The 23,542-nt window shown below is 34.6% G+C and overlaps 1 protein-coding gene and 1 pseudogene across 3 annotated transcripts in view; one reads left to right on the top strand and one right to left on the bottom strand.

Annotated features, from left to right (window-relative positions):
* The window catches only part of ADGRL4 (adhesion G protein-coupled receptor L4), a 113,405-nt gene that overhangs the window by 60,988 nt on the left and 28,875 nt on the right, over positions 1-23,542 (top strand). For all 3 annotated transcript variants that reach the window (XM_032361573.1, XM_032361574.1, XM_032361572.1), the window contains exons 3-13: positions 354-506; positions 7,231-7,380; positions 8,076-8,146; positions 8,961-9,140; positions 9,247-9,430; positions 10,515-10,631; positions 15,480-15,685; positions 18,047-18,220; positions 19,464-19,667; positions 21,741-21,961; positions 22,085-22,151. In XM_032361573.1, the coding sequence (XP_032217464.1) occupies positions 354-506; positions 7,231-7,380; positions 8,076-8,146; positions 8,961-9,140; positions 9,247-9,430; positions 10,515-10,631; positions 15,480-15,685; positions 18,047-18,220; positions 19,464-19,667; positions 21,741-21,961; positions 22,085-22,151 (1,727 nt within the window). The remainder of the gene's footprint in view (positions 1-353; positions 507-7,230; positions 7,381-8,075; positions 8,147-8,960; positions 9,141-9,246; positions 9,431-10,514; positions 10,632-15,479; positions 15,686-18,046; positions 18,221-19,463; positions 19,668-21,740; positions 21,962-22,084; positions 22,152-23,542) is intronic.
* LOC116567291 lies at positions 13,593-14,790 on the bottom strand (annotated as a pseudogene).

Genomic DNA, 23,542 nt, shown 5'->3' on the forward strand with positions numbered 1-23,542 from the left:
CTTTTGACTAATTCTAGAGAGTATTGTAAATTTACAAAGAAGTATGATGTATTGACATTATTATTATTAAATTACACATGAAATTTGGAATATGTTCTGATATAGGTTCAATAATCATGCTCAGTATTTTCAGAAGAGATTCTGTTTTGCTTTGCAACTACAAAGGAAGTGTCACATTATAAATAAAAATGAGAAAAGTGTGGAATGTGGATTGTACTGTTAACCGTTCCGAAATATTGACATCGCATTACCTTAAACTATTTAACAGTCGCAGTTCCCAAATACTGGTGGAAAATGTTAGAAATTAAATCTCAATTATATAAAAATAATGTCTTAAATTGATATGTCCACAGATGATAACGAGTGTGGAAATTTGACCCAGCCCTGTGGTGAAAATGCCAACTGCACTAACACAGAGGGAAGTTACTACTGTATGTGCGTCTCCGGTTTCAGATCCAGCAGTAACAAGGACAGGTTCATCACTAATGATGGAACCATCTGCAAAGGTAAGTTTGACCACCTAACTAAATTTGTACCTATCTCTTACTGCTTATTACCTCCAGAGATGAAATATTATCTGAACCAAATTCTACCCATCCTTGAGTGTACCCTAGTTGTGCAATACTTTTAGTAACTTCCTCAATTCCTTTCATTCTCTAATGCTGTATAATCAGTTACTATGGAATATTTATCTAAGGATATAAGGAAAATACTTGGGGGGAGAAAATCAAGCAGTTTACGAGAAGAAAAAAATCATGAAAGTATGTGATCTAGCATGGTGCCAAACAACAGAATAAATATTTACACTTTAATAGGTTGACTCAAAAAAATTATTATTTGCATGGCAAGATATTGATGCTTTTATAGACATGCACTCTGAGATGGGTTCTACATTTTCTTGGAAAATATTCAGAAAGGCATTAGTTATAAAAGAATTGTTCTAGTGCTTTTAGAATTATTTATTAAGGTCTGCATTAAATGTAACTACTAATGTTCAGAAAAACTAATGTTTGTAGTTTCTAAATAGGGTCCTATTTAGAAAATCATGTCAGGTTTACTAAAATGCCCTTTGGGATGATAATAATTTCATCCCTAAATTCCTATGTGAAATATCACTCTGAATCCGAAGAGAGTGTCTAGAAGTTTTTAAATGTCCTTCTATTGTAATTTGGTCATGCATTTGATATACCAGATCCTATAGAATTTGGATTATAGTCTGAGAAATTAAGATTGTTTAGGAAATTCAAAGAGTTGAACAATTTTCAGAGGCAAATTCCCCAAAACCAAAGATTTAAACTTTGAAAGCAAGTTAAAAATCATCTTCATCATGGTTTATACAAAACTGTCCAATTTAACAACAACTAGCTTAATTAATTATGGCGGATAGTGATCTGCAGAATTAATACATGAACTGAGGCCCTGAGAGTGAAGTCATTGGCCAGGAGAAGAGACTAGACTAGAACTCAAGACTAGAACTCTGCATGAAACGTGGACAAGGGTGATGTGCTGCTTCTACTTTACATGGTTAGATAAAAGAGAGATATCCAAGTTAATTTAGATCACACTGAAGCCTTTGATTAGTTCCCTACTGAGATTCTCATCAGTAAGCGAAGGAGAAGCCTAACAATGTTATTATTAACACATGATAAGTTAGGAGACAATGTTCAAAGAAACTTTATCGAAGAAATATCTGTATCAAAGAAATTATCTTGTCTCATGTACCTATGGTTTCATAAAATTTACTCTGCTATATAAACAGAAAAAGAATGTATTCTCATTTGATAGCCAAGGGACGTGCAGGCTACTCCAGATTCACATGTTTAGGATAAAGAGAGGTTTAGAACCACAGTCTTGTATCTGGAAAGCCACGGGAGGCAAAAATGGGTGGCCGTCTAAATCTTAGGCATTGATCTGATTCATACAAATGCAGTGGATCATGTTTTTGCATGAGAATAAAGGATTTAAAATATGAGAAAATAGGACAATTTTTGTTGGATAATAATTCTTTCAGTATTTTATTTATTTATTTGATAGAGAGAGAAAGAGAGAGAGAGAGCATGAGCTGAGGGAGAGGGGCAGAGGGAGAGGGAGAAGCAGACTTCTGTCTGAGTAAGGAGCCCAACATGGGGCTAGATTCCAGGACCCTGAGATCATGACCTGAGCCAAAGGCAGACCTTTAACTGACCGAGCCACCCAGGCACCTTGTGTTGGAGGATAAATTTTATCTTTAGTGTTTTCAGCAAAAAGTTTTATAGTATATAGCTTTACAGTATATTCAGGAAGTAATCTATGAAGCTCTGTCCAGAAAATTTGTAATATCTCACTATTTGTTCTTCTCAAGCCCCTACTCTTGCTAGTCTTCTTGGAATGTTACGTGTGTGTGTGTGTGTGTGTGTGTGTGTGTGTGTGTGTGTGTGTTATGCATTTTACCTTTATTAGTTAAGTTCTAATTAGAGAGCTCTCTAAGCTTTACTAGAAATGCTCCAGTTAATGAAGAAACAGAACGTGTAACATCTTAATCATTGAAATTTAATACAATTTTAACGATGCTCTCCACTTCCTCTTGTCGCTGGAAGACATCTGTCTTTTCATCTGAGCATGTTTACTTTTAATATGCCCCAATTCACAAAAGGCTATATTTCTCTGTCTGTTTGTGTTCCCTACAAGTAGAGAATTCCTGTATTAGAAAAAAAAAAAAAATCGAATCCCAGACACAGAAAATACACACACACACAGAGATGATTGAATGCCAACGTTTAATGGAAGTATAACATATTTGTAATTGCAGACTCTGTCTCCCAATACTCCTTTATTATTGAGATACTGTGGAATGGGCTTAAGTTTTGGCTAATTCCCTTTTTAGCTTTTTTAAGTAATCAGTAAACACAAGAACTATATTAAAACCCAGCATCTGATATTGAGTCCTTCAGCTTCTACCTGTTTTCTTTGATGGATTATTCACTGGAAAACTCATTCGCTGAAAAATGGCTATTTCTCACCAATTTTATTGTCCTTAAGGATTAAGCTTTTTTGAGAAGCAGAACAGCCATAGTTTTTTTTTTTAACCTCTCTTGTCCTATAGTAATTTTCATTATGCATTATGATAATCTTCAGGGACTTTGAGCAGAGAACTATAATTCTGTTTCCATTTACATTAGTAAATCACCTTGTACTGTATCACGTCTGATTTGAAAGTCTAGCTTATCCTTAAATTTGACATGTCTGGTAATTATATTCATTAAGAACCTCTATAAAAAGGCAATGTTTTAAGAACCCCCATTCAGGGCAAGAAATGACCCAAGCAAAATTCTTTACTTTAGTCAATATTGAAATACTGTTGTCCATAGAGAAGGTAATTTTGTAGCAGAAGGTTTTGAGGGAAATTTAGCATCCTGAACATTTGCTTTCCCTTGGAATTACAGTAAAACAGAATTTCAGATTCCCTCTTTCCCAAGAGACATGATTCCAGATTCACATTTCGCAAATGAGAAAACCGACATATCCAATAAGACAGTGAATTCTTCCAAGGCCAAATGAGTACAACCCAAGAACTCCTTCCCATTTACCATGTGCCAAAGAGCAGTGTTTACTGCTTATAATTTTCTATGTCCTATTGACTTGGCTACACTGATCATTTCAGATTTTTTTTTTCTGGCTTTGAATAATATTAACGTCCAATTTTGTCTTTGCAAATTACTCTCAGTAATTGCACAAGTTATCTTCTTTCACAGTCTGTGAGTTAAACATTAGACAATTCAGTTATTGATGAAAATGATAAGAATCAAAACAATCATAAGATCATGTTCTGAAAGAAGATTATGATGAACTACTGCTGGGCCGGCACATTGTAGACATGAAAAACCAGCATAACCTTACTAATGAAAAAGGAGCAAGTGAATATTTTGATGTGCAAAACAAGTAAATGACTGTTATGATGGGCTTACGTTTGGCAAAATCAAATTATTAATATTAAGCTGAGTGTTAGGTTGGTGGTAGAAAAAGTAGACCAGTTATTAAATAGGTATGTCAATTCCAGCCGCACTGAAATAATTACAGAAGAGCAATTTAACTTTTATTAAAATGTGGTAGGGGTTCTTTTCCTCTTTTACATCTCCGGGGAGTACTAAGACGTGGCAATCTAATGAGACACTCATTATCAATCTGTTTTCTCCAAACTTACATATTCACAGGGCTCCTGCTATTAAGAAAACACACAATATGAATAGAATAACTGTACCTATTACCTCTTGGGCACAACTTCAAAACACCTTCACATCCATTTCCTCTTTGTTATAAAATAGCATTCTTTTGAGATAAAAGGTATTTGTATAGTATTACCTAAAGTCACAAGGCTAATGAGTATTATAACTAGAATTTGAATTAAAATCTTCTACGGGTCTCTTACATGTAAGAAGAAGGATACACCGTGTTTTTATGAGATCCCAGCTAATGAGGCCCTGCAAGAGATTGCCGGAGAAGTGGGTATAGATCTTGCTGCAAAACAGCGGTCATGTTCATTTTGGTAAGCCGGTTGCATCTCATTTGGACATGGCATACTCTTTCAATATTTTATGATTCTCTCTATGTTACTAGGTAGCAAGGGGCATAGAGTGATATGCTAACCAAAGTAGAGGCACATAGCCAGTGTGGTAGCTAGACACTCCCTTACTAGGTTAGATTCAGTGAACCCTACTACTAAGGCACAGAGTGAGAACATCAAATTCAGCAAACCTTACTTCCACATTTGAGTAAAAAGTTATAAAATCAAAAAGTATAAGCCAGAAGAGTCCAAACAATTTGGAAAACATGACTTTGGTGGGATGATTAAGATTTGAAAAGCATTACTTTGGTAGGTTAATTAATATTCTCATATAACATTTGGAGTCAGAATATACAAATTTACATAATCCTCATTTTGAATGCTGGTCTCCCAGGAGACTACCTCCTTATTTTCTTTTTACAGATTACCATTTTGTCACTTGGTGAATTCAGATGTTGAAATACCCTGCTTGGTCCAACGCTGACATTCTGGGATAGTAACTGGCTAAGTGACTGGTGGTAGGAAGGCTTGAACTAGAGTAGAAACCCAACAAGCACCACGGGTGTGGAGGACACACAGAGAAGAACTGAAACACAGTTGGTTACGAGCACCAAGACTATATACCCTGTGTCCAAAACACAAGAGAGAGAGAGGATGGGCATTAAGTTTGCCCAGATTTGTATTTTCCTGGGGCTCCTGGGTGGCTTAGCTGTTAAGTGTCTGCCTTTGGCTCAGGTCATGATCCTAGGGTCCTGGGATTGAAACCCACGCTGAGCGGGGAGCCTGCTTCTCCCTCGCCCACTCCTCCTGCTTGCGCTCTCTCTCTCTGTCAAATAAATAAATAAAAATCTTTTAAAAAGAAAGCTATTTATGTTGCTTAGAGATGGGTTTGAGACAATGTCTGCACCTTCAAATAATTTTAAAATTGAGAGAAATCAACACTCATTTCCTGTTAGCAAATAAGGCATCTAAAAATAGGAAACATGGGCATTCAGAAAATCCAAGCTTCATATCCATGAAATAAAATGTTCCGTTGATATCATAAACGGAACATTTTATTTCTATTAACATCTTCATTGGGGTGTTATCCCCATTTGGATACAGTATACCACTGGGTATAGTACATGCTATATACTACTATATACTACTTTATTTTCCGTGTGTGTGTGTGTGTGTGTGTGTGTGTGTGTGTGTGTGTGTGTCGAGTGGCAGTCTCTAAACACACTTATACAGAAAAGAGAGGAAGAAGATGGATCTCTGAAGAGTACAGATTATGAATATATAGGCTTGGCAGAAGAACAAAGAGTTTTCTACCCTTTTTTCAGCCTAGGAATTGTCTTCTTAAATCTAGTACCATTCCCTTTCTAGCTAATGGACATGTCTTCAAGAACTACCAAGAGACTTACTGTCAGCTTCAGGTTTTGGTGGTTTGAATTTTAATGTTACTCTGTGCCTTCATTGCATTTTTGAAGGGAAAAATCAGGATCAACTACTTCTAAGATAACTAGCTAAATGACCTTTTAAGTTGGACTTTGATTACTCCCCCTTTTTAATGGCAAACTGTATTGTGGCACTCTATTAGTTTTTTAAAAAATCAAATTTTATATTTATAATTACAGGTTTAATCATTAATCTGACATAGAGTATCTCTAAGATGTCAGAGCCAGGCTGGGAACACAAAAATCTTTGCATTAGCGTAAGGTAATGATCTGGACTCTTCAGTTCCTTGGAATCATTCCCTATTGGAACTCTGCCTACTGGCAGAGTATTTATACTATATTTTTAACTTTAAGACATATTTCACTGCAGTATGTAAAATTTTAAATTAAGAATATAAAGTATGTGAGCTTAAAACCTAACATTTTTACTGTGACTTTGATATATGGCTATTGAAAATCTAAGACTTAATTCTGTACAATTTGTTACTTTATCTCTGATGACTGTGTATTCAGAATCATAGTAAAATATAACCTGGACAAAAAGTACTAAGTTGTGGTAAAATTTTAAGGGAGTTGAATCATACATTTTGCTAATTTTTAGGATAACTTACATGCAAAAATGAAGCTTTGGGGAAAAAATGAGCTACTTTTTTTTATCATGCAGATTAAACTGAATTGTTACAATCCATTTAGTTTAGTAGTAGAAAACAAAGAATTGTAGGTGTATTTTTAAAATTGAGTCTTTAGGGGCACCTGGGTGGCTCAGTCGGTTAAGTGTTTGCCTTCAGTTCAGGTCCTGATCTCAGGGTCATGGGATTGAGCCCCGGATTGGGCTTCCTGCTCAATGGGGAGCCTGCTTCTTCCTCTTACTCTCCCTCTGTGTTCTCTCTCTCTCAAATAAATAAAATCTTTAAAAAAAATTTGGTCTTTATTAAATTAAGATTAAATGTTAAATTGTCAATGATGGAAATTATTTTAATGACTTTGTGGATGAATAATTATACTCAGAAAATAATTCAAGAGTTTGGTCCATGAATGACATTTTTAAATTCATTTTCAAAATGGATTGGCCAAATCGGAGTTTAAAATAACTATATGCAGCTGAGTTTGCTCTGTCATTTTCCAAATCATGGGATTTCTTTACTTTCTTATAAAATTTAATATGAAATCACTAACCATATATAACTGTATCAGCAAGGTAGCAATTGTGTAAGTACTAAATAAAAAATTTAATTTTCCAAATATTTCCAGATATAGATGAGTGCAGTGAATCAGCTGCCTGTGGAGATCATGCAGTGTGTGAAAACGTGGTTGGTGGGTATAATTGCTCCTGCAAGGAAGGTTATCAGACATCCACAGGGAAATCACAGTTCACGCCTAATGATGGCACGCACTGCCAAGGTAAGTTACATGATTACATTTTATGTAATATTGAAGAGCTATATAAAATATAATGCTGCACAATAGTAAAGTGTACAAAGAACTACATCTTCTAAAAACTGCCAGTATTCTTTTATTATCTATAAAATGAAATAAAAAAAGTTGTCGTTTCATTTAATGGAAGAGGTAGACCGAATGTTTTATGCAGTTAACACAGGTAGTTAACATGTAGGGTAACTACAGTCTTCCATTTCCCATAAAATATTGTACATCTTAATGAATAAAAATAATAACAAATGAAAATAAATATGGACAAATAAATGAATAAAAATAAACATTGTATATTTTATTATGAATCATTTTTTAAAATAATGAGAAGCTAATAAATATTAATGAGTAAAACAGAAAATAAAACTCAAGTGTTAAGAATGTGTTTTAAATATTTAAATAAAGGAGTAAAATTATTAGAATCAATATAATCATCTTAGGAAAATATATTTCATTTATTTATTTGAGAGAGAGTGAGCGCGAGCATGGGTTGGGTGACAGGTAGGAGGAGAACCAGGGAGTCCGATGTGGGGGCTAGATCCACACTGGGATCATGACCTGAGCAGAAAGGCAGATGCTTAACTGGCTGAGTCACCCAGGTGCCCCAGGAAAAAAAATTTTTAAAAGCTTACTAGGTTTTTTATATGATCCATTTTCTTTTTTTACAGAAAATGTGAGTGCGAACTGCCATCTAGATAATGCCTGTATTGCTGCAAATATTGATAGAATGGTAACAAAAGTAAGTAAATTAGTTAGATTAAGAATTTATTGTATTTTGACATTTTCGTTTCCATTAAAATCCTTCCTACATCACATTTTAAATAGAAGAGCAACCAGCTGATCTTCACGTAGAGTCAAAACTATTTACATGTACAGATTTAGGTAGTTTGAGTCACAGAAAGGACCAATTTGAAAATCCCCAAAGTCCTGAGGAAGACTTTGAGATACTTCGTGCATATTATTTTTTCACTGTTTAGTATACTGGAAATTTTGCTTTCAACATATAAAGAAAGTTGATGAACAAAATAGTAAAAACACACTTTGACCCCAGGCCGGTTCCCACATTCTAAGAAAACATAATGAATGCCAGGAAATTTTGTACTTCAAAGGAAATATTTCAAAGAGTAAATAAAGTAGGACATTCACAAAATTGTCATGTGATTGAAAGTGTGATTCTCAACACGACAAGCAGTCAGCTAAGAGCAAATTTCCAATCTATCACATTATAAAGAATTTTTCTCTGGTTGATTGAAATCTAAATCAAAATACATTATCATATATTATAACTTTTAAAAGTTCATTTTTAAAAGTTATTAATTCAAACATGCTGTTTCTTTTCTAAAGTAATTTCTATGCTTTTTATTTGCTAACCTTTTGCAAATAATTTCAAGTTTCAGTGCTGCATGTCATGGTTTAGGTGTAGTCTGATAACTTATTAACATAGAGCACAAGAAAACCAAACTTAGAATAAATTTAACATACAATCTTTATTCTTAAAAAGATCCAATAGAGCTCTAAATCGGTTTCTTTTTTCTGGACTCATTTTTGTACAGTTTAGACACATACAGAAACCTGTGGCTTTACTACAAGAAATCTACAGAAATTCTGTGAAAGATCTTTCACCAATGGATATAATTACATATATAGAAATATTAGCTAAATCATCCCCATTACTGGGTGACATGAATAGCACAAATTCAGCCAAGGACACCCTTTCTAATTCAACTCTTACTGTAAGTATGCTGAACTTTAACTCAATATAACTGAGCTTTAAATTTTTCCTTACATCTGTGATTCATGGATTCCAACATTTTTAAAAGACATACTTTTTTTTAACAGGAATTTATAAAAACTGTGAATAATTTTGTTCAAAAGGACACATTTATAGTTTGGGACAAGTTTTCTATGAATCTCAGAAGATCTCATCTCACAAAATTGATGCATGCTGCTGAACAGGCTACCTTGAGGATATCTCAGAACTTCCAAAAGACCACTCAGTTCAATACTAATTCAAGTGATATAGGTGAGAAGCCAAGGTCAATTTCAAAACAATGGTGTTTACCGAACAGGCCATCCTCAAAAGGGAAACAAAGTATTTAAAATACTGTTAATTAAATTGGCACCTGTTTCATCAATGCAGAAATGAATGGCAATGCACATTACAAGAATAATGTGAATGAAGTGTGAGTAAAAGGGAGTACAAGTAAAATGAAGCAGTATGAGTAAAAATGTATTCATACATAAGCAAGGTCTTCTCCCTACCATCTTCACCTTGTCTGATTGCTGAGCTGTCTAGCATTCAAATGCTTAGGGTACATTACTCCCTTGTCATTTTAAGTTAGTCATCTCCTGACTTGTTTGGATCTACCTTGGCCAAAGATATTTCTAGATAGATTTTCTGATATGAAGCAATCAACATAGCAAACTAGAATGTTTCCTGCTTCATACAATCTCATATTTAGAACATTCATAATCTTGAATCAAACTGAAGATGCCTATAAAGTTGCTCTGGGAAACAAAGAACATTTTCTGATAATCATTGCATACATCTATATAATATTGTGTGGGTAACATCTGACTATGCAGCAGTAAGTATGCAAGGATTCACCACTTGCTCAAAATTAAAATAGCAAGCATTATGACTAATATATAGGATCCCTGCATTTCTGAGATGCTCTTGAATAAAAAAGGTGAGCTACCCCAGATAAGGAAATTATCATCCAAGAATTTAATTCAATCATTCCCCATATGGTCAATTTTATTATAGACACCATCCTCTAAGACATGGTGGTCGCTTGTCTTTGATTTAGTAATTATAATTTATAGCTCCCTTGTGTACATATGTATTTTGTCTTTTACTTAATCCAACAAAGATTAAATTAAACCATGAGTGATAAAGTGAAATAAAAAAAGTTAAAACCTGAATCAGATTTTTAAGATACAACGTCTAAGCATGTTCAGAATATGCTCATTCTACTTGCCAAAAAAGGTGAAATACAATAACGATGGATAAAACACAACAATGATGAATAAAATTGTCCTCATTAAACAAATAGACTGATTAAAGTAACTTCAGAGAACTTATGATTTTCATGGTTTTATTTCAGCTCTCAAGACTTTCTTTTTTGATTCATATCACATCAAACATACTCATCCCTATATGAATGTGGATGGAAATTATATAAAGGTGTTTCCAAAGAGGAAAGCTGCATATGATTCCAATGGTAAGACTCCAATAGTCTTATATTCAATATGTCAGTAATTTGCAATAAATACTTATCATGCCTTTGATTGTATCTGATGTACATATAACGTGTGGTTTCCTAGAGAACACATTTGATGTTTATAGACAGGATTTCTGTCTTTGTGCTCGAGATTTTCAGTCTGATAGCAATACATGGTGAGAATTTTAGCTGACGATACCTATAGCTTTCTTGTCTTGTACCCAATTTCTGAAGTTGTCTGATATTGTTGAGATTCTACTGGAATATATAAAGCAGTTGTGATTTTATTCCATCTTTTATAGAAATTATAGGTGCTATAATTTGCATAGGATTCTTTTACTATTCTTTCTTCAGTAACCCTTCATATTACTCATTGGGAGGCTGAATTTATAATTGTGTGAGGAAGACAAACAATGTTCCCGAAGACAGAAAGTCATTGTTTGGGCCTCAATTTCTTTTCCACTTGCCATTTCATATCTTTTTACTGTAAACTTCTCATCTAAAGGCAGGATTTCTTGGGAAACGGAATGCTAATACTAGCAGGCAACTTGATGATTATCTACCCTAATTTCCTCACGTTATGGAGAGTGGAACGAAGGCACTATGAAGTTAATGCATTTTTCTCCATGCACATCAACAAATAAGACAGAGCCAGTACTAGAAGTGAGGAAGTTAACAAAGAAATCAACCTGACCAGCTTTTCCTTGTCACCTAATCAAGGACAAGGAAGGAGCTATTTTAGCCATTTATGTGGTCTTTTAATGCAATGCACTTAGGAAAAAAAAATCTCTGCCAACAGAATTGTTATCATTCTCAAATAGGTCAAAATATACTACCTAAGTGAAACATGAATTATAATAGATTTTCAAAGAATATGTGGGCTGTCATAAATGTAAGTGAAAAGTATATATAATAACAGTATGATCTTTAGTATAGAAATCATTTCATAAATGCTATATTGTATTTATTTTTTTAATATTCTGCACATCATTCTCAGAAGAACATCCTTTAAAAAAATTTTTGCACAACATTAATGTGGGATTTTTTTCCCTAACCAATTGATATTATCCCCTTCATTCTTTCTTGTCATTTTTTTACAATAATAAGAAACAGATGGCCACAAAACAAAGAAAAAAATAACTAAGCCATACTACCATTGAATCCAAGGCTTTTAATCTATTACATCGTATTCTGATTAATCATGCATACATATAACTATTTAGGAGCAAATCCAAAGACTGTGTTAAACTTTTGAAATTTCTAAGACAATTTGAGTAGTGTTTAGAAGTTGAGAATAAAACCACTGAAAATACTCATTATACTGACAGATGATGGAATTAATTTCTCAAAGAGATCCTGTCTGAACGTATGATAGCCTTGTTATATTTGAAGATCACGCGTGCAAACTCTGACACTTGAAAGTGACCATAATGTCAGCTGTTAAGAAAACATAGAAAATTTGATTTCCTTAAGGTTGTGTCTTTTTTATTCTTTTAAAGATTTTATTTATTTATTTATTTGTCAGACAGAGATCACAAGTGGGGAGAGAGGCAGGCAGAGAGAGAGAGAGAGAGGAGGAAGCAGGGTCTCTGCTAAGTAGAAAGCCCTGTGCGAGGCTCGATGCGAGGCTCAATGCAGGGCTCGATGAGGGGCTTGATGAGGGGCTTGATGAGGGGCTTAATGAGGGGCTTGATCCCAGGACCCTGAAATCACGACCTAAGCCGAAGGCAGAGGCTGTAGCAACCCACTGAGCCACCCAGGTGCCCCCTTAAGGTTGTATCTTAAAAATAAGGGCAAGTCTAACAAACTGATAAAATCTGCTTTATGGTGTCTACATGTGATTATTCATTTACAAAAAAAAAATCATTAATAAAACATAGGCTTCAAGTTAAAAATGTGTATAGTGTCATTATTAAGAAAATAAGGGAGGTCCATGGAAGAACAGGTGGATTTTTCATCTTTTTTTATAGACTGAATTTTATTTTCTGTCATTAGCAAATAAATCCCTCATTTACTGAATGAAGATACATATCTGATAAGAGAGTTAAAAGCTAAATCAGGCCAAGAATTAGTGAGAAGTCATGGGAATTAGAAGAGGTTCAAATGATGAGAATGGACAAATACTGAAACAATACTCAGAACCGAACCAAGAAGGGATTTTGTAGTATTCTATGCAGGAAGAATCACATTTTACCCAAAGTCAAGAATTTGATGTTAAATATTTTCCTTGAGAAAAGACAGGAATGATTAGTAGACTTAAGAGATCTATCTTATCTTTTGGGGGTTTCGTTTGATTTTGGACCATCTCCTACTGCAACTTCTGAGAAGGCACCGTGATATGAACTGGTTCATACACTGGACTGAGTCAAGTTGACCTTTAAGGTTTTCAGATCCTGCTTGAGACCCTGGCCTGTCCATGGCAAAGACTGGGCTAGTTCTTATCACAGGGAGTCTTCATAATGTCACTAGCCCAACCATGTTACAATAACTTCATTTCTTTCTTTGATATAAGTTTTCTTAAACTGGTGGTTGAGGAAAATGCTCTTATCTAATATACATAGATTTCAGCAATCTCTTAGAGATGTTTCTCATGATACCTTTTTTAAAGACAATAGAAAATATGAACATGATGCATTTAGGCAATTTCTAGGTCACATAACCACAGCAGTATCAAAAAATATTATTTATTAGTGTGATGTGTGTCGTGTGGAAGGACTCAGATTTGTATCACAGTTCTTTGTTTTGGGTTGGTTTTGTTTGTTTGTTTTTTCTCTTTTTCATTAACCTTGTTTCAACCGTTATTCCCAGGCTTCTTCAGCTTAATTAGCTTCAAAGAACAAATTGTGTCTAAGCAAACACTGAAAAGAGTTGCAGTGTCCAAGGGGCTTGGGCTCAGAAATATTAGAAATCTGGATTTTCTCAGAGTCATGAACAGAATTTTTTTAAAAAAACAGTCCTAATTCACAGTAGCAGCTCCCAGTAACTTCTTTGACTTTTATCGTCTTCAGAAGTTGACTCAATTAAATTTGCTTCATTCTTGGAAGCTTCCTCACAATTCTCCACAAGATCTGGAACTTTACCCTCCTCCTCCTCTCCAGTAGCAAGTGGTTCTCCTCCATCCACAGACTGTGTGGGCAGAGTTTTAACGGATCTTCTTAAGCTGCTCAGGCTGTCTGCACCAAGATGTTTTAACATACCGGGTAGCATTTCTGTCAGCAGCTTTGTCTCAGCCTGGCCTGGGATGGTGAAAGTGTTCGCTGCCAAGAATGCCTGCACTTGAGGCTTGTTAAAGTGGATCACTGTTCCTTAGTGTGTGAACATACGTCTTCAGTATCACAGATACAGCTTACCCCTAACTCCTTTAAGAACTGAGGTTTTTTTTATCATCTCCTGGCGCCATTCTATGGACCACCCTCCTCTTTGGGCGAGCAACGTGCACTTGAGCAGTTTGACAAGTTTCTCTTGGTTCGTGGTGGTTTCTTTCACCTTGCTGCAGCGGAAATGAAACCAGGCCCAGAACTAGAGTTGGCGCTCCGGGGTTCTGGGCAGACATGTTGAGATTAGGTGCAGACTCGCAGTGATGCAAGATGGCAGCTAGAGGGCACAGTTCTTTGTCTCTTATGATACAATCAACATTTTATTTATGGTTTTGAAGAATTTACGCCTTTCACATTATTTTGGTCTCCCAAATTTGAGGGACCAAATATAAAAGAGTTCTTTATAAGTTGTCAGTAATCTAAAGTAAATATATAATGTTTCTAGTTTAAAACATAACAAATTCCTATTAATATAGCACCTTAACTTTTACAAAAGACTCATGTATTATTTAATTTGGTTTCCACCCTAGCCCATTAAGTAGCTAGAGTGAGTATTACTATTATCATTTTACAAGTGAAGAAGCTGAAGTTCCAAGCAGTTTATCCATAGCCACACAAGTAGGAACAATGATTGAAACCGGAGTTTTTGATTCCAAGAGTAAATTCTGAATGCCAAGTTGTACATTCTGTGTCCGTAATTCTGTACAACAGATAGAGAAGCTGTATGACCTAAGTGGTGACAGGAATTTTAAAAAGACAATAGATCTGGATTTTGAGTTGTTCACATACTTAATATCAGTAATAAGGAGCTGCTTCAAAAACCAAGACAATTTGAGATCCATTGATATAGGTGTAATGTCTAGGCTAAGGGAAAAATAGTCACATGATAATCTGTACTGATCAGATTGCATTTCTAGTACTGGGTTATATGCTGATTTACTGCATTTGAGGAGTGTCAGGGGCACAGATAAATAGCTGTCTGGCAAGGCAGTAAATTTCCTACCTTGAGACTGCATAACTATATAACTATATGTCATCAATATTAAATAGGAAACATTTCAGTCGGCATGAAGTGGAACTCAGTGACATCTAACAACTTGTTTAATTCTCAACTTCCTTAATACTCCAAGTCAGTGATAATTTTCTTCCAATATATTTCTAATTCCCATCTTTGCCTAGCAAAGTAGTAACTCCAAATTTTAATCTTTTAAGTGAATACATTTCACACCTTGGTTCTTAGTCATGAGTTGGATATACATTTATCTAGGACTGTTTTTCTCCTAAATATAGGTTGTTCAAAGGGGTTGCTACTGTCCATGATTAGTTTCAGAGTCATGAAGGTCAGGGAATATGTCTTAGTATGATTTGATTATATAGACATGCACTTATTATGAATCACATTTTAGGTTCTAGGTATTCATATGACTTTCTTAGAGTAAAAAACTTTGTTCAATTTTTATGTTTATTTTGAGAGCCTAAATATACTTTTGTTTTATAAGAATTTCACTAAATACACTTATTTGATTGATAGGCAATGTTGCAGTTGCATTTTTATATTATAAGAGTATCGGTCCCTTGTTTTCATCATCTGACAACTTCGTATTGGAACCTCAAAGTTCTGATAATTCTGAAGAGGAGGAAAGAGTCATTTCTTCAGTGATTTCAGTCTCAATTAGCTCAAACCCACCCACGCTGTATGAACTTGAAAAAATAACATTTACATTAAGTCACATGAAGGTAAGCTGTTTTTCTAGTAACTATTGGTTATGAGTGTGAACCATTCAGAAAAGTGAACTTTTTTTCATTGTGGCACTTTAATTGTATGTGAATTCTTGAGTTTAAAAATTGAAAGAGTAACGTAGTTTCAACTAATTTTTCTATAAAATATTTTTGCACTTTCCGTGCTCTGTTATCTTTCTGGTAAATATCAAAGAACTCTGCACATTTGATTTTCTGAAATTAATCTGTATTTCAATTTTATTTTTCATTACATTGTTCACTTTGGAAGTCTCCATACCTTTTAGTAATGAGTTATAAAAATTTATCAGAGCCAAAGAGATAAATTTCATTTGTGTAATGACAGAGTTGTTTGATTACTAATTGCCATTTAAAATAATATTTGCAGGGACTGAAATGCTGATTAAAATATAATCACAGAGAAGTTTACAGTATTTCATAAAGAAATTAGCTGAGACCTTTTTATTCCTTTACTGTTATTCAAAATCTTTTTCAAGCTCATATGTAATTAAAACTCCATCATAATAAACATTAGAAAGTACTAAGTATTTGGTTTCTTTATATACCTAAAAATGAATGTGAAAACTAAAGATCGTAGATCATTTACTGCTCTTTTACGGTTGATGGTTTCTTGGATTTTCAACAGAACTTCAGTCCTAGTACACGATGAAAAAGTACCTCTGATGCTCCATTTGAAGAGCCTTGAAGCTGGGCAATTGTATTTGCACGTTTATGGGGAAGAAGAGAACTAAAAGAACAGATACACTGACACACGATACAAATGTGTCACTGTAGAGACATCTAATGTAGAGAGAAGCTAAAGGCATAGAAGATCCAAGAAAATAGTAGCTCAAACCTAAACATTGGTAGGCATTATGTTCAGAAGAGGGTGTGAAATGTTTTAAGAAAGGAAACTTAAATATTTTTAGGTGCCAACTGACCTTCTGACACTAGAATCAAACCGTTGTTCTTTCACATGCTCTGATGGGTTTTCTACAGTTTTTGCTAGTGGCAGCTAAAGAGATGCCAAGTCACGACGCCAAGTCACTGACTCCAAGTCAGTGATAATTTTCTTCCAATATATTTCTAATTCCTATCTTTGCCTAGCAAAGTAGTAACTCCAAATTTACATCTTTTAAGTGAATACATTTCACACCTTGGTTCTTAGTCATGAGTTGGATATACATATACCTAAGACTGTTTTTCTCCTAAATATAGGTTGCACTTAGAAAAAATATAACCACCTACTTCACCAGTCTCTGATATAATCACCAAACAAGATACAACACACATTTAGATAAAAATTCTTCAGCAAAATTCATGTGAAAACTTGATTATCCTTAATCTTCCTCTCTGTTCAAATCTTTTTCCCATTCAAATTAACAACCACTATGAAATTTTACCATTTTCTTTTGACAACAGACCTACCTAATTCATGGTTTCCCTCTTTCTGAGAATAAATTCTGGATCCCATTGTTTTCCTAAAAAAAATAGAAGCTAACACCTTCAGTTTCCTGAATTTATTTGCAATTTCACCAGTTACTATATAGTTCTCCATTACCTCAAAGGAATATTAAAAGTAGTTTTCATAATATTATGCTATGATCACTTAATATAAATATGTGGTAAAGAGAAGTTTATCTATAAAACAACCATCCTGCAGTCTACGCAAGCAGACCCTATCTCTGATCTTGTCTTCAACTGCTCATTATCTCATTCCCAAATTATACTGGTTTCCAGGGTTTCTGGAATATTCCTACCCAGCCTCAGAGCTTTTCTATTTTCCATTCCCTACAGAACCTTCTGTTCCCAAGTCTTAGGGTTTACTCTATCTCTCTAGCTTCGTTGAGATATTTCCTTTAGTAGCATCTCCTAAGAAAGTCCTCCTCTGACCTGTCTCAACTACTTTCTCCTTCCCCTGGTTTATTTTTCTTTTTTAATAATTTCTCATCTCATGGGAATCTAAAATCAGCGGCTCACATACTTTTTCTGTTTTGTTCAGTATTGTATTTTTAGTACCTGGGTCAATGACTAATATCCAGTGTATTCTCTGTAAACATTTATCAAATAAAGATCGTATGGTAATTAGGTGTCTTGCACTATGCTAAATGATCTCATTTGATAATACATAATTCTCACAACTTTGTGGCACAGGAGTTGATAAAGTATTACATTGTTGCAATAACTTCAGTTCTTCCACAGAACACCAGCACTCATTTATTAGCATTGATTTTGTGTTGTACGTTTTAGGCATGGTTGTAATTATATTGATATGCAAAATGGTATTTCAAATATGAGAAATGTGATACTATATATATAATTCTTTCTCTTTTTTCCATCAGTAAAATGTCTCTTTTTCAGACCACAGATAAATATAGGAGTCAGTGTGCATTTTGGAGCTACTCGCCTGATACCATGAATGGCAACTGGTCTTTGGAGGGCTGCGAGCTCATGTCCTCAAATGAGACCCACACCTCATGCCGCTGTAACCACCTGACACATTTTGCAATTCTGATGTCTTCGGGTTCTTCCATCGTAAGATGATTTTCCATCATTCTATATTTATAAACCTGCTTGTTTTCTTTTTATGTGTGTTTATATCAGTCAAGAGAATTAATTTTTTATGTTTCTTTGGGTGCAAATATATTTAACTGATAAAAACTCCAAACTATCTTTTTTTAGTCTTTGCTTTCTTACCTGTCTTATTTGACATATTTAGACTGGATTTTAGGTAAATTTTTTGCCTGGGACTTATCTAGTCTATGATAGCTGGTGGGTTGTGCATTAAATACCTATCCACTGACTCTTAATTTTTAATGTTGCTTCTAAAAACCACTTATACATTTTAATGTATCATGCTCTCTAAGGACCATTGCCTTTGTATTGAAAGTTTATTTTTACCAATTACAAATTAGTTAAAAATATTTGAAACCTGGTCAATAAGTATTAGCATATTTATAACTATTACAATGTTTTAATAATGTAGAACTGTACAAGGTTCTTAGACACAAATCTCTTCTATAGCAAATAGGTCCATGCTATGTATTTCGCATCAGTAATATCTTTCTTTTACACTATAGAGTTTCTTCTTTGATATCACTGTATCATAATCTTTGTTAAATTACAAGTTCATTTCCATGTCTACTGAGAATCTATCAAATATATAAAGTGACCAAATAAATCTGCCTAACCATAATGTCAGTCACAAAGATTTTTTTTCCTGAATGTTAAGTAAGCAAAGAAGCCTCTGCTCTCTATATAAGATATAAATATTCATCTGGTTAGAATAAAACCAACTTTTCCCATTTCCAAGTCTCTCAACTTGACTGTTTTGATATTCTATATATTCAGCATTTCTGATACCTTTGTTTAATGTGTTTTAGATGAATTGCTGCATAGAAATAAGACTTGTTATTACCACTGATAAATCTGTTTTAATTAACCATTTTCACATTACAATAATGAATTGCCTTTCTAATATCAGGAAAATGATGACGATAACATTGTTAAACCATATACTAATATATACTATGCCCAGGAAAAAAAGCACTAATTACAGAACTTTTAAAGTGCTACATGATTTATATCAGATTTCTCTGAATATTGAGCATTTTCAAAGGCACAGAATTTTTCTCATCTAAATGCACATTTGTATTTTTACATTTTATGAACATTTTGATTAATGTTTCACCAAAAAAAGAAGTTCATTATATGTTGTAGTTCCTTTGACAAGTTACTGAGTTATTCTCTTAACAACTTTATTATTATTTTCCCTTAGGGTATTAAAGATTATAATATTCTTACAAGGATCACTCAACTAGGAATAATTATTTCACTGATTTGCCTTTCCATATGCATTTTTACCTTCTGGTTCTTCAGTGAAATTCAAAGCACCAGAACAACAATTCACAAAAATCTCTGCTGTAACCTATTCCTTGCTGAACTAGTTTTTCTTGTTGGGATCAATACAAATACTAATAAGGTATGTAGATCTCTCTTACTCTTTATTTTGTTTTCTAAATTTGTACTTTCCTAAATATATATGTCATAGAATCATGAATTATAATTAAGAGCTTAACGGGCAAACATACCATCTACTTTGTTCCTAAGTCTTTTCCAAGTTTGCTAATGCTACCATATCTAAAACCTGTGTGTCACAGTTCCATGAAGCACGATGTCCCTTGTTATGATGAATCATTGGGACAAATGAAAACTTAGCAACAAACTGAAGAAATAGCCTTTTTTGGGTGTTTTTTTTTTGGTGTTTTTTTTTTGTTTTGTTTTGTTTTTTTTTATGCGGGCATTAAACAGAGGCAGATGGGGCAAAGAGAATGAGAAAAAGTTTGTCTTAAGACAGGACTGACTGTAAAAGCAGTGGGTTCACAGGCTGTAAATGTAACGAGTTGGCTCCGAGTCACTGCACTTTCCTAACTACCTATTTCTACCCCCGTCACTGATGGAGGACCTTACCAAACAATCCCTATATTGTGTTAGTCTGGGTCCTCCTAGAAGCAGACATTCAAATGGGATTCAACACGCAATAAATTAATCAGGCAGAATGGCTGAGAGATCATGGGAAGAGAGGGACTTGGAGAGCCATCTCACCGAGATGCAGGTCTGACCCCGAGTAAAGGAGAGAAGGAAGAAAAGACAAGTGTAGGTGGAAGCTTTGACACAACAGTACGGTTCTCAGAAAAGCTCGGCATGGTTGCAAGGAGTCCTTTGAGAAGACCTTGAGCCAGAGTCACATGGCGGAGGACTCCTCTGTGTAGCAGCAGCCTGTGGGAAAGATGAACACAGCAGCTAGAGCTCTCGGTCAGTTGTCCTCCATGCAGATATAGACTGGAGAAGTGTATCCTTGGGGCCACAAGACATTATATTTTCTCCATATTTCCATCCCTGCTAGAAATCTGTCAAACAATGACACTAATGCCTAGTTACCAAAGGGTTTTTCTGATGCAGATGCCACCAAACATCTATTTTAAATAGTATACCCTAGACTATAAACTTCATATTTTTTTTTTTCATTTTGCAGGGGTATGCCTAACACCTGCCAATTTTATATGCCACCCATTATCCTCCAATGCCAGTTTCTTCCCTCAGTTTCATCTCCCTGTAAGCCTTATCCCAAAACTATTCCTTAGAGTGCTTATTTTCAGATCTATCACTTATCAAGTTCTTCCCATTTTCAAGTCCTATTTCAATCTCAGTTCCTCATTAAAGTAGTTCCCCAATTTTGATCACTAGCACTCTCTCTGGTCCCAACATTATATGATACTCCCCAATATATATTAGTATATAATCTCATTATGCTTGGATTGTACTCATTTTTATTAGTGCAGTAGGTATGTAAGGGCGTATTATGTTCTCTTTCCAGCTTTATATACTATTACTTCTATTATTACAGAAGTGGATAACTGTATTTCTTTCTCTGTTATTTCTTATAAGCCTAACTCCAACTCTATGTGTGAAATAAGTACTAATAAATAATATTTAACTGAACTCCATCTCAAATTTACCTGATGATCTTATAACTTAAAGCGACTCCATAATGGATATTTTTGTAAACTATGTATCATCATTCATCTCTTTTATAAACTTAACATTTGCCACAATAATCAAGATACTTATTATAGTTAATTTACCACAGTTTAAGCAATAATTTTCATTCTTTGAGCATGAACAGAATTAAGGAGAGTAAAGGCATCTCCAAAACAGAAATTAACTTAAATCACAACATATTCACTAAGATATCATGGTGTACCTGTGACCAACCCACAACTTCTCCCATGACATAAATGCATAAAAGCAGAACTCTCTGGACAAGAGCAGTCACTTAGCTCTATCGCGTGACTTCTTCGCAACTGATGCTTCACACTGATGAAACTCAGCTGGAAGTAGTACATCTTAAAAAATGGGCACTTGATGAGAGGATATTTTAACGTGATCAGGCATTATAGCAAGTGGCATAATTTAAGGAGAAAGTCAGGATCTTGTGTTATGCTAATGGGAAAGCAAACATTGCTTATGGTTTCTTTCTTTCCTCAATTTCTAGCTCTTCTGTTCAATCATCGCCGGGCTGCTGCATTATTTCTTTTTAGCTGCCTTTGCCTGGATGTGCATTGAAGGCATCCACCTCTATCTCATCGTTGTGGGCGTCATCTACAACAAGGGCTTTCTGCACAAGAATTTCTACATCTTTGGCTATCTCAGCCCCGCTGTGGTTGTTGGCTTTTCAGCCTCATTGGGATATAGATATTATGGCACCACCAAAGTGTAAGTGAAGATGATCTCATAACTATTTGAAATACGATTCTGAATATGCTTCATATATGATTGAAAATGTTGCTCTGTGAAGTACATACAAACATATTTATAGATTTGTTATTTACTTTTCAGATGTTGGCTTAGCACAGAAAACAACTTTATTTGGAGTTTTATAGGACCAGCCTGTCTAATCATTCTTGTACGTATATTTAACATCAGTTGGAATTCCAAAAAGGGATGATTAAAATTCACAACAATCGGGCATTACTCTGAGGGAAACCAATGATTTTGAGCACTTTACAGTATGTCGTTTAAATAATATTTTACACATATTTATTACAAGCGAGGGGGGAAATATATTTATATATACATCTTAAATTCAGAGGTATTACAGTTCACCTGCCCCTCCTGGAGGAGGAGATGTTTCTACGTTAACACGCAGGAAAATCATTTATCACTTATCAGTAGTGTCTGAGCATACTTCAATATTGAGTTTGCCAAGCAGCTGATAATATGGCATTTCAGATGTTTACATTATTTAATCTTTTATCAATGATCAGTGATCTTTGAAGATTAGACTGTCATCTTTATCGTTTTATCATCATCATGTACCCTGTCATCATGAAAGTGATTTTAAACTAAATTGCGACGTCAGAGACAAGAACCCACTATTTCTCATGAGCAGACAAGTCATATATTGATAGTTCCATTTCAGTGAGGAAGAGGGCCTTTTAATTCTTATTGGAAGTGGTTTCAAACCTACAAATTTGGCAGGTGTTATATGTTCCCTCCTAAATAAAGACATTTTTAGATGTCTCAAGAGCATTTCTAAGTGCTGTTAAGTTTTCAAAGCCATTCTGAATATAATAGTCTGTCAATGAATCTGGGAGGTCTGACAAGGCTCTAGAATGGAATGAATTGTCAACAGAGGAGCTTTGACAATATTTTGGACAACTTTGTCCCAGATGTTTTGACCATAAACTAGCTATCTTTTTTTGAATTGTTTTTTGTTTTTTTGTTTTTTGTTTTTTTGCTCACTCTTTTCCCTGGTGAAAACTCTTTTTCCATGGTTGTAAGGAAGCTGCTAAATGGAGAAAGACTTGAAAGGTAAAGCAGAGAATTTTCACCAAGGCTCATTTTTTTTTTTAAAGATTTTATTTATTCATTTGACAGACAGAGATCACAAGTATGCAGAGAGGCAGGCAGAGAGAGATGGAGAAGCAGGCTCCCCGCCGAGCAGAGAGCCCGATGCGGGGCTCGATCCCAGGATCCTGGGATCATGACCTGAGCTGAAGGCAGAGGCTTTAACCCACTGAGCCACCCAGGCACCCCCCAAGGCTCAGTTTTTAATGGTATGGGTGAAATAACGTGCATTCAGAGGCTGTATTTCCTAACCATGATAAAAAATTGCTTATAATTCTCCCAATGAATCCAGTAATATAAAAAGGAACCATTGGCTAGATTTCAGCTAAAACAATTTCAGAGTTAGTTTATTATAATTCCAAAAATTTCAAACCACATGAGACTATAGATTGAATGAATGTTGTCCTTTCCACATACTTTCATTTGTTGCCCAGATAGGAGTATTTT

This window comes from Mustela erminea, chromosome 10 (assembly GCF_009829155.1).
Source record: "Mustela erminea isolate mMusErm1 chromosome 10, mMusErm1.Pri, whole genome shotgun sequence".
Lineage (NCBI taxonomy): Eukaryota > Metazoa > Chordata > Mammalia > Carnivora > Mustelidae > Mustela > Mustela erminea.